This window comes from Leptopilina heterotoma, unplaced genomic scaffold (genome assembly GCF_015476425.1).
Source record: "Leptopilina heterotoma isolate Lh14 unplaced genomic scaffold, ASM1547642v1 Lhet_80, whole genome shotgun sequence".
NCBI lineage: Eukaryota > Metazoa > Arthropoda > Insecta > Hymenoptera > Figitidae > Leptopilina > Leptopilina heterotoma.
Window position 1 is genome coordinate 730,542 of NW_025111181.1, and position 12,489 is coordinate 743,030.

Consider the following 12,489-nt stretch of genomic DNA (forward strand, 5'->3'; position numbering starts at 1 on the left):
TAAAAGTCAAGTGCCAAGAGCGCAATTCTCTCCTTCCATGAAAAGACTTGGCCATGAGAGAGGAGATGGGTCGAAAATTTTCTCTCTCTCAATTCATATATATATATATATATATATACACATACACACCCTCGCTTCTTGTGGCTCTTCAATTTCACCTTTTTAGGAGCTACCAGTACTATTTCATTGAATGACTCGTGTTCTTTTTTTTCACCCTCACCTCCCTCTCATCCCATTTTTTCTCTCCCCCTTAACATGGAAAGTATCACATCCTATGAAAATGTTTCGTCTGACTTTACGATGCAAATGTGTATCGTCAACCGGAAGAAATTTCAGTTGAAATTGCATATGAAATTGGTTATGGGACAAGAAGAAAATTTTTTTTGGTCCATTGCCATAATTTACTGGTTTCTTTTTTTTTGGTCATGGAAAAATGGTTTCTCTCGATAAAATTTATGCGAGGGTTGAATTCTTTTTCCATTATGTAAAATTGTATAGATTCTCTGAAAAGTAAATTAGTTAAAAGTAATTATTATTAAGTGAATTCTTGGTTTACTTTTTGTAAACCAAGAATATTTTTTTTTTTTTTTTTTTTCGTCCCGAAAAAATTGTAAATTAGGTAAAAAAAAATTAATTTAAAGTTTGGAATTTCATTGAATACAAAGAAAGTGAAGAAGGAAAATTGAAAAAGACAGAAAGATATTTTAATTTGTAAAATTAAATTCTGTTTTTATTATCTACTATTTCTTATTGAATAAAGAGAAAATTTTCTTGTATTTTTTTTTTTTTTTTTTTTTGACAGAAATGTATTGGAAAAGTGATTTTTTTCTCTCTCGAAAATTTGGACAATTTTGAAATTGTGAATTTTTCAATATCATTGGTGAATTCTAGTTCTAGGATAGTTCTCTCTATAAACAGAAGCCAAAATTTCAAGACAATACAACGAACGGGGGGTTTGCTTGAACTGCTCGGATATTGAAGATGCCCAAAAGCAGTATGTACCAATTTCACTGTGTACAAAATGTCTAGCCTTACTCTCTGCATTATTAAATTCAGCCTTCCTTTCTTGCTATAAGCTCCCCATACGGGACAATAGCTTCCATCGTTTTCTGCTTTTCTCCCGAAAATTTTATTAATTTTACACAATCACAATTACACTCAACTTTTTGTTTCTCCAATCTCCTCTATTTCTTATTGTACACGTATATATTGCTCTTGAGAAATTTTATTTTATTTAACGAATTAATAGAAACTAAATTAAAAAATCAATTTGTCATTCAGTGATTAAAAACATTAGAATTTTTTTTTTTGGTTATTGAAAAAAAATTATTTTTGTTATTAAAGTATTAAATTAATTTTATTAGCAGTAAATCCCAATTATCTTTATAAATAACAAAATTCTTCTTCAAAGTTCAATTATTTCCATAAATGTCAAAAAAATTCTTGTCCTAATTTCAATTATTTTCAAAAATAAAATGCATTTTTCTAATTTCAATGATTTTCAATATCTACTATTTTAATAAAATTTCCCAAAAGGAATTCAATTATTTAAAAAAAATTGTTAATAAAATTGTAATTGCAAACATTTAATTATTTTCATAAATAATAAAAATTTCACAGGTATTCAATTATTTTCATAAATCATAAAATTTTTTTAAAGAATTCAATTATTATTTTCATAAAAAATAATTTAAAATTCTAGAAAATAATAATTAAATTAAAATGATGAAAATAATTTTGATGAAGTTACAGTAACAATGTTCTTATGATATAAAATAATTATTTTATCTCTCGGTCATCTTTAATTATAAGTTAGTTGTTGTTTGCTTTTTTGTTTCTAAACTTTTTTTATAATTTTTCTTTTAAAATATTTTCAACTTTTAAAATTAATGTATTAAAAATCATCGAATTGTTGCAAAGAATTTTATCAAAAAATTTGATAATAATAGAGTTTCTTCAAAGAATTTTATTATTTAGGAAAATAACTGAATTCTCGCAAACAATTTTATTAAAATTTTTAAAAATTCTAATTAAATTCTTTTGAAAAATTTCTTTGAATTTTTTTTGGAATCTTGCGAAGAATTTTACTATAATTATAAAAATAGTTGAATTGTTTCGAAGAATTTATTAAAGTTTTAGGAAATAATTGAAATTTATGGAAATATTTTTAAATATTTGAATTCATCCGAGGAATTCAATTAAAATTGTTTTGAAAATAATTGAATTCCTCCAAAGAATTGTACTATTTTTAAAAATAATTTAATTATTGTGAAGAATTTTACTATTTAGAAAAATAGTTGAATCGTTTCGAAGAATTTATTAAAATTTTAAGAAATAATTAAATTGTTATGAAGAATTTTATAGAAATATTTGAAAATAATGAAATTTTTTAAGGAAATTCAACTAAAGTTGTTTCAGAAATAATGGAATTTCTTTAAAGAATTTTATTAAAATTAAGTGCTTATTCAAAATAATTGAATTCATCACGAGAATTTTATTATTTTTTGAAAATGATTGTATTCTTAAAATTTTTTTTTGACAAATATATTTAAAAATTGCATTCAAAGAAATTCAATTTTTATATAGATTTTTTTAAAAATATTTTGAGAATAATTGAATTATTTTTAGAAAATTTTAAATTCTTGTTGAAATTGAATTTTATGGAAATTTTTGAAAATAATTAAATTCTTTCATGTAATTTTATTTAAATTTGATTAAAAGTAATTTAATTCCTGCAAAGAATTTTAGTATTTACAAGAATGATTGAATTGTTTCGAAGAATTTATTAAAATTTTAGGAAATAATTGAAATTTATGGAAATATTTTAAAATATTTGAATTCATACGAGGAATTCAATTAAAATTGTTTTGAAAATCATTGCATTTTTGTAAAGATTTTACTATTTAAAAAAATATATGAATTTTGTTTAGAAGGATTTATTAAAATTTTAGAAAATAATTGAATTCTTTCGTGAAATTTTATTAAAATTTTTGAAAATATGAACAGTAATAATTAATTTTGTACTTAATAAGTGAATTTTTTAAATTTTGATTATGAAATTATTTAAAAAATTTATACTTGAGGGGACAGAAAAAGTGAATGAATGAAAGAACATTCAAAGTATAATAGTTAATTAATAAATAAATCGTATTTTTTTTACAAAATTTTTTTTTATTTTTTGTCGAATCAATGAACGATGTCCATGAAAAGTTTTGTTGTCAAATATGAATGAAAATGCGTTAAGAGTTCAATGGCAAAAATAATTTCAATATTCGCCTCTTTTGCCCAATGAAATAATCGTTGAAATTCCTGACTCTCGTCAATTCCTTGACAAAATTCATCGAATTCACGTGACATTAGAAGAAGGAGAAAATGGCGAAAACTTCTCGATTCAATGACTTTTGAACAAAGAAGTAAATGTAGATCGTTCATTTTTATTTTACCCAAAATTGCATTAATCATCGAAGTAAGACCACCGTAGTAATCACTATTATTTCTCACTCTATTCCCATCGGATGGAATATTATTCCAAAATTTTTGAATTTCATCGAACAAGTGTTGTGTCTTGAGTCCATTTTGTTGTAAAATGTGTTTAAAAAAATCGATATTCGGTAATTTTTTGAATTCTCTTAGAATATAAATTTTCATGTCATTTATGAATATTATTGTTTCGTTAATTTGATTATCATTTGATGCGTAAGTGTAAATTATTTGTTTAACTTCATCGAGTGGAATAAATGAGAGGATATCGTTTAAATCTTCTTCCAAGTTGCTAGTGTCGAGATTTAGATATATTTCGAATTCTGATAAATTATTTGATTGCGATGAAGTGCGAAGGATTGATAAACCTATTATTATGATGGAAATTGCTGTCGCGAGTCCCAATGCCACAATTGCTCCATTCATTCTTTTTTTCTTTTGAAAATAATCATTTTTTTCTTTTGCTTTTCTGTCAGAGATTTTTTATCGTAAAAGGTTCTTCATTTTTTATTTTTTTTCTTTGTAAGTGGGTCATATTTTTTGGTATTTTTTTGGAAGAATTTTGTCTGTCATCTGAGAATGAATAAAAAAAAAATAGTAAATAACATTTTTTCGCCAAAGTGAACAAAATGTGAAATATTTATTTCTATAGTGAAAAAATACGAAAGTTTTAATTAAGCAAAATATAGGAAATTTGTTTCTAAACAAAAAATAAAACATTTTAATATCATCAAACAAAAGAAAATATAGGTATTAAAAAATGAGATTGTAGGAAATTCTGTAATTTAAAATGAAAAAAAAATGTATTCTAAAAATGAAAGACAAAACATTTTACTATCAATTGTAACAAATAAATGGAAAATTTAAAACGAGAATAATTTTAAATAAAAATTTGAAATAGTTCAATTAAAAATTTTTTTTCTAAAATAAAAAACTAGGAAATTTTATCTTAAATAAAAAAGAAGAAAATTTTATACTCTAAAATAAAAATACGAAATTTAATATTTTCTAGTGAAAAGGAGAAAAATTATAAAATTAAACAATAGAAAATTCTGTTTTGAAATTAAATAATAGAAAATTTTAATATGTATTGAGAAAAATATAAAACTTTCATTTTCAAAATTGAAAAATTGAAATTGCAATAAAAGAATAAAAAAAAAATTGTATTCTAAAATAAAAAATTGGAAATTTTATGTTAAAATTAAAATACTTTTAAATAGAAAAAATTTTCTTTTTTTTAATAGAAAATTTACTTTTCTAAAATCAATAATAGTGGATTTATTTGTCTCACTTTTTATAATAATATGAATTCATTAAAGAAAAACTGATTTAATCATTAATAGTTTAATAAAATTTGTAAAAGTAAATTTTTATTTTCGAAACAGTTTTTTTTTATTATTATAATAATTTTTTACTTACAAAATTTGTTTAAACATTTTTTAAATGTAATTGGAGGTTGTGTTTCTATTTTTGAAATACCTTTATGTTACATTCGTCTCGTGCTCTTTTAATTTTAATAACATTTTTACATTTCCAATTTCAAAAATTTACAAATTTAAATTTATAATTTCGTACTGACTTTTCTTTGAACTAAATTTTCCATGTTATCTGAATAAATTGAAAAAATTGAGAATATTCTTTCTGTCTGTTTCTGTCAAAGTATAAATTTTGTATTGCGTGAAGTTAATGTTCAAAAGAAAAATTGATTATTTGAAATCGATAAATAAAATTTTATTTTGAATTTAAATTTAAATTTAAATTTAAATTTAAATTTAAATTAAATTAAAATTTTTTTTTAAATTAATATTGAATTCAAAATTTTTCTATTTTTTAATATACAATTATTGTTTTTATCCACTGAAATAATGAAAAATTTGTATCAGTACCTAATAAAATTTATAATTGTGACATCGATTTTTAATTTCTGGATATTTTTAATATTTATTTAATTACAAATTATATATAACAATAAATAATGGTAAATAATAGAAAAAATAGTAAATAATCTTAAATTATTGTAAATATTATTAAATAACATTAAATAATTCACAAAAATAATTAATATTTAAATAAAAGTTAAATAAATTATGGTTTAAATAATATTTAATTTTAAATAAATAATTTTTAAATTTAAATAAATTTTTGAATAAAATTTTATTAATTTATGGTTTAAATAAAACTTGAATAATTTCCGGTTTAAATAAAATAAAAATGAATTACGGTTGAAATAAAATTGAAATAAATGGTGGTTCAAATAAAATCTAAATAAATTATGGTATATCTAAAATTTAAATTAATTTATTTAAATAACAATAATTTTAATAACAAATTATACACTGATGAAATGAGTATATATAATAATTAAATGATGAAGGGGAAAAAAATTTACATAAATCATAATAGTAAAAACTATTAGAAATAAAATATCAATTGTTTATAATTAGTTAAAAAAAATTAGAATGTCCCGGTCTTGGTGGGAATTTAATACCAAAATAATCTGACAAAAGTTGAAAAATTCCATTAACATCAACATTCATTGATTCCAATTTTGTCAATACTCTCTCAACTTCATCAATTTTCGCCAATGCATTTACAAGATTTTGCAATTCCTGTGAACGTAGTCGTTCAACAAATTCAGCGAATACTGCTGAGTCTTTGAGTTTTTTTTGATAAAGTGCATAAAGTTCATTTATTGGTAATGCAGCTTTAATATCCTTTATCAAACCATTAATACCACCACTTATTTTACGCGACGGTGAATAAAATTCAATTTCCATTTTTTCCATACCAATAATTTTATGAAATATTTTAATCCACTTGTAAACATCTAATCCAATTGAATTTAGATAATCAAGGAATTGTTTCATTTCATTAGTTGCTTCAACATTTTTAATTAATTTATGAAAATCATTAGATCTTACGTACTTAATCACACGTTTAAAGTGCTTATCACCCAGAGAGTATTTAATAACAATTTTCGCAATTTTCTTCTTCGGGACAAGTGCAGCAAATTCTTTTAAATCCTTCTTAAGGGCTTCGTTTACAAATGCTGATATTTTCGGTCTCGATGGTAAACGAATTCCAAGAAGTTGACTAATGGCTTTTAGAATTGCATCCACGTTGACACCTTTTGCTTCAACTTTTGTCATTAGATCGTTGAGTCTCTCATTGATCATAAGGGTGTCGACCATTTTTTGAAAATCCGCGGTCTGTATTTGTTTCAATAGATCCTTTAGTGAGGGGGAATTTTGCAATTTTTCGTTGTATACTTTTTCGATTTTTTCCACTGGAAGTGCGGCGATAGTGTCTTTGATAAAACCCGGAAGTCCGCCGGTAATGTAATTGTTCCTCTGTGGTGAAATTGGGTCCAGGTCCCATATTTTGTGGAGTTTGTTTAAAAATGTATAGACGTCAAGACCGGATTTTTGGAGATAGTGAAGAAAATTGGTTACTCCGGGTATGTTCTCGATGTCGGTGACCAAACTTCCGATGTAGGGGGACTGCAGATATTCGAGGAACCATTGAAAATCGGGATCAACAGCCACGTAATCCAGTGCAACTTCTAAAACATCGTTCATTGGAATTAATTCCAGAAGATCGTTTAAGTCATCATTTAGATTTTTTTCGTACCTGACAAAAATTGGTGACATGTACCGGGAACCGGGGAAGTGGATACCTAGAATTTCGGTTATCAGCTTTAGGATTGCCTTGACGTCGACGCCTTTGGCTTGGGCCTTGTTGAGTAATTCCTGGAGTTTTGGATTCGCCCAGACGGTGGTGATGATTTTTTGGAATTCCGGGGAGCCTAGGTTTTTGATGAGTTTGGCGAATTCGGCGGAGGTTTGTAATTTCCGTTGGTAGAGTTCTTGGATTTTGTCTAGGGGCAGGATGGCTTTGACGTCGGCAATGAGTCCCGGAAGTCCTCCGGTGATTTTGTAGGCTCCGAAGGTGATTGTGAAGGGAGACATGTGATCCAGACCGAGGAAATCGTGGATTTTGTTGAGGACACTGTAGACGTCTAGACCGGCATTGTGGAGATATTGGATGAAGGTTTTCACGTCGGGTAGGGCTTCGATTTCGAGAACTAGTTTCTTGAAGTCGTTAGAGAGCATGTATTCCATGGCTTCCTGGAAATCGGCGTCAGAAGTTAGGTACTCCATTACTAGGTTCTCGATTTCTTTTTGGGGAACCAGAGCCAGAAATTCTAGGAGGTCTTCATTTAGACCCATTGTCGATGATACGAGCCTGGACGATGGGAACCGAATACCTAAAATTTCGGTGATTAGTTGGAGAATAGCCTTGACGTCGACTCCCTTGGCTTGGGCCCGTTTGATCAACTCCTGGAGGGTTGGATTCCCCCAGACGGTGTCGACCACTTTTTGGAACTCCGGTGAACCTAACTTTTTGATAAGACTGGCGAATTCGGCAGACGTTTCCAATTTCCGTTTGTAGAGCTCTTCGATTTTATCCACTGGAAGGATAGCCTTGACGTCGGCAATCAAACCCGGAAGTCCTCCTGTAATTTTTAAGGTATAAATATAGTCAAGTTCGACCGGAACCATGTGGTCGAGACCTAGAAAATCGTGGAGCTGGTTTAGGAGACTGTAGACGTCTAAACCCGCATCGTGCAAGTACTTAATGAACATTTTTACGTCCTTAATGTTTTCGATATCGAGGACCAGTTTCTTGAAGTCGTTCGACATCATGTATTCGACGGCTTCTTGAAAATCGGCATCTGATGCTAGATACTCCATCACTAGATCCTCGATCTGCTTCTGTGGGACCAGAGCCAGAAATTCTTTGAGGTCTTCATTCAAACCCATTGTTACCGAACGTTCCTGCAATGTTGACGGAAATTTAATTCCTAGAATTTCGGTGATAAGTTCCAAAATAGCCTTGACATCGACTCCTTTAGCTTTGGCCCGTTTGATCAATTCCTGGAGAGTTGGATTTCCCCAAACCGTGTCGACCACTTTTTGAAACTCCGATGAACCTAATTTTTTGATGACATTTGCGAATTCGGCGGATGTCTGTAACTTTTGTTTGTAGAGAGCTTCGATTTTGTCGACTGGCAGGATGGCCTTGACGTCGGCAATCAAACCCGGAAGTCCGCCCGTAATCTTAAAGCCGTAGTCTAAAAATTCGCTAACAGGCACCATGTGGTCAAGACCTAGAAAATCGTGGAGCTGGTTAAGTAGGCTGTAGACGTCTAAACCAGCATCGTTTAGGTACTTAATGAACATTTTCACGTCCTTAATGTTCTCGATTTCTAGAACCAACTTTTTGAAATCGTTCGACATCATGTATTCGACAGCCTCCTGGAAATCGGCATCTGAAGCCAAGTACTCCATCACTAGATCCTCGATCTGTTTTTGTGGAACCAAAGCCAGAAATTCTTGGAGATCCTCCTTCAAGCCAAATGTCACCGAACGTACTTGCCTACTCGATGGGAACTTAATACCTAGAATTTCGGTAATCAGTTCAAGAATAGCCTTAACGTCGACTCCCTTAGCCTTGGCCCGTTTGATCAACTCCTGGAGGGTTGGATTACCCCAAACGGTGTCGACCACTTTTTGAAACTCCGGCGAACCTAACTTTTTGATAACATTTGCAAATTCGGCTGAGGTTTCCAATTTCCTTTTGTATAGCGCTTGGATTTTTTCTTCTGGTAGAATGGCCTTGACGTCAGCAATCAAACCCGGAAGTCCGCCCGTAATCTTGAAGCCGTAGTCGAAAAATTCGCTAACAGGAACCATGTGGTCAAGACCTAGAAAATCGTGGACCTGGTTAAGGAGGCTATAGACATCTAAACCGGCATCGTTTAGGTACTTAATGAACATTTTCACGTCCTTAATGTTCTCGATTTCTAGAATCAACTTTTTGAAATCGTTCGACATCACATATTCTACAGCCTCTTGGAAATCAGCATCAGAAGCCAAGTACTCCATGACAAGATCCTCGATTTGTTTCCGTGGAACCAAAGCCAAAAATTCCTCCAGATCCTGCTTCAAACCCATAGTCACCGAACGATAGACCGTTGATGGAAACTTAATTCCAAGAATGTCAGTGAGTAATTGTAAAATAGCCTTAACATCAACACCCTTAGCTTCGGCTCTGTTAAGCAACTTGATGAATTTTTCATTTGCCCAAACAATGTCAACGATTCTTTGCGATTTCTCCGATTTTAGTTGTTCGACGAGTGATCGGAATGCAGCTGACGTTTGTAATTTTTCTTTATAGAGTTCCTCAATTTCATGAACTGGAAGCATTGCCTTAATGTCTTCAATTAATCCAGGCAGTCCACCGCTAATTTTCCGTAAACCATAAGTGTGGGTAAATGGAACATAGTGATCGATACCGAGAAAATCGTGAAGAATTTTAAGACCATTGTACACATCCAATCCAACGTCGTTTAAATATTTGATAAACATCCTCACATCGGGAATTGCTTCAATATCCTTAATTAGACTACGAAATTCATCTGATAGAACATAATCTAATGTTGCCTGAAAATCTGGATCTGTGGCCAGGTACTCGAGTACTAAATCTTGAATTTTTTTCGTTGGTATTAAACGAAGAAAATCATCAATATCCTCCTGCATTCCGAAATTAATTGCACGACTCTGTCCTGGGAATTTAATTCCAAGGATTTTTGTGACAAGATCAAGAATTGCTTTGACATCGATACCTTTTGCTTTAGCTCGATTTATTAAGTCTTGAATTTTTGGATTTTTGAAAACATTGTTCACTACGTTTTGAAATTTGGATGATTGGAGATGTTTTATTAGATCGGCGAAAGCTGGCGATGTTTTGAGTTTTTCTTGATAAAGGGCCTCAATTTTATCGCGTGGTAAAATTGCTTCGATGTCTTTTATCAATCCTGGTAGTCCACCAGTAATTCCTCTGGTCATTTCTTCCATGAGTGGTACAAAATGATCGAGACCAAGAAAATCGTGAAGTTGATTGAGATATTTATAGACATTCAAACCGGAATCGTGAAGATATTTAATGAATGCCTTAACATCGGGCATTGCTTCAATTTCCAGAATTAATGACGTAAAATCCTTCGAGACGAGGTATTCCAAAGTCTGTTGAAAATCAGCATCGTGGGATAGATATTCAAGAACAATTCCTTCAACTTCCTCAACGGGAACCAAAGCCAAAAAATCGTTTAAGTCATTTTCTAATCCACTAGCAAATAACGATGATTGCAATTCATCATTGCTGATAGGTACACTATTGACCCGTAAGGTCCCAGCTGTTGCTAGGAACAGCACGAGTGCCAACTTCATCTATAAAATTAAAAAAAAATTTGTATCACTTTTTCAAATTATTTAAATAAATATTAATAGAACAATTTTACGAAGCAAAAAAAAATTAGGCCTAAAGTATATTGTACAAAACTAAATTAGTCTCTAAATTTTACGTATTAATTTGAATTTCAACTAAAAATATAAAATATTTATCCAATTGTACAAATGTAGAAAAAATATACAAATTTTTTAATTTTTTAATAATAGAAAAAACTGAAGAAGACAAACTAAAAAGTTTTAACAATAGGAATACTGAATAAAAACAAAGTAAAAAATTTAAACGATAAAAAAGTGGATAAATCAAACTAAAAAAATAAAAAAAACTGAAGGAAGCAAACTAAAAAATTTAGACATCAAAAAAAGTAAAATAAAAAAGCTGCAGGAAATGAACTGAAAAATTTAAATAATAAAAAACTAAATGAAACTAGAAACTTTAAACAATAAAAAACTAAATGAAACTAGACAGTTCAAACAATAAAAAACTAAATGAAACTAGAAAGTTCAAACAATAAAAAACTAAATAAAACTATAGAAAATTTAAACAATAAAAAGCTGAATAAAACTAGAAAGTTCAAACAATAAAAAACTGAATGAAACTGAAAAGTTTAAACAATAAAAAGCAGAAACTCGAACTAAACGTTCAAATCTAAATAACTGAATCCAAACCATAAAAAAATTTAAAAAAATATAAACTGAATTTGAACTCCATGTTAGAAAACCGAATTTAATCAAAGATAAAAATTAAATTGAAAATTTTATTTGTGGATACTCACTGTGAAAAGAGACGTTGCTACTAATTGAATTCTATTTATCCGTGATTTATATACGAAAATTTTGAGACTTTATAATCAGATAGAGATAGATCTGTCAGTGTTCATTCGATAAGATTAATATTATATTTCAAATGTATTTGTTGAAAAAGTGAAGAGAGAAGAAAAAAATAAATCGCTAGTCCAACTTATTTTATGCAATAAATAATCAGGTAACGGAGAAAGAAAAATATTTACTATTATCTCGATTGATAAAAAATAAATCTCACGATCGAACGCTTTATTTTCTACGTAGTTGAATTAATCAATTTTTATTCCACTCTTTAAATCAATTTTTACAAATGTCAAAACTAATCAGTAAGTGAAAATATATTTAATAAAAACGTGTTGTGTTGAAAATAATTTTGTTTATTATTTTTGTTCAATATTGTTATTAATTTTATTACTATTTTTGTTATTAATATGATGAATATTAAATTTAAAGAAGTAGTTATTAGTTAATTTATAATTTACTTTTACAATTATTATTAATGATTAATAATATTATCATTAATATTTAGATTATTGTTATTAAAAATATTATTAATAATACTGATATTTTAATTGTTAATTGTTAATTTGTTATTAACATAATTATTGTATCGATGTTATTACTCTCTAAATTTGAATTAGTAAAAATGTTTACTAATTTGAATTAGTGACTGATTTTTTGTTCTTGATTTAATAAAGTTTACTAATAAATAGTAATTTTTACTAATTTATTAGTAAAATTTAATAATTTAATTCACAAATTTCCTAATTGCTAATGTTTACTATTTTTAATTAGTAACTGACTTTTTGCTTTTGAATTAGTAAATTTAAAAGTAATTTCTACAAATTTATTAGTCAAATTTGCTAACTTAATTAAAATAATTAAATTTGATAAT

At 28.2% G+C, this 12,489-nt stretch overlaps 2 protein-coding genes across 3 annotated transcripts; both read right to left on the minus strand.

Moving 5' to 3' along the window:
• Positions 1-3,181: 3,181 nt before the first annotated feature.
• LOC122511112 lies at positions 3,182-3,906 on the minus strand. Its single transcript, XM_043626171.1, has one exon. The coding sequence runs from the start codon at positions 3,904-3,906 to the stop codon at positions 3,187-3,189; it is 720 nt and encodes a 239-aa protein (XP_043482106.1). The 3' UTR covers positions 3,182-3,186.
• A 1,982-nt stretch (positions 3,907-5,888) lies between these two features.
• On the minus strand, positions 5,889-11,684 carry LOC122511091. Of its 2 annotated transcripts, XM_043626142.1 has the most exons (3): positions 11,567-11,683; positions 7,111-10,772; positions 6,872-7,042 (listed from the first exon to the last, which is right to left on the minus strand). In XM_043626142.1, the coding sequence occupies exons 2-3, from the start codon at positions 10,770-10,772 to the stop codon at positions 7,015-7,017; spliced, it is 3,690 nt and encodes a 1,229-aa protein (XP_043482077.1). In that variant the 5' UTR covers positions 11,567-11,683; the 3' UTR covers positions 6,872-7,014. The 2 variants fall into 2 exon arrangements, with proteins under 2 accessions (XP_043482076.1, XP_043482077.1); XM_043626141.1 differs by having other exon boundaries at positions 5,889-10,772; positions 11,567-11,684.
• Positions 11,685-12,489: the final 805 nt, after the last annotated feature.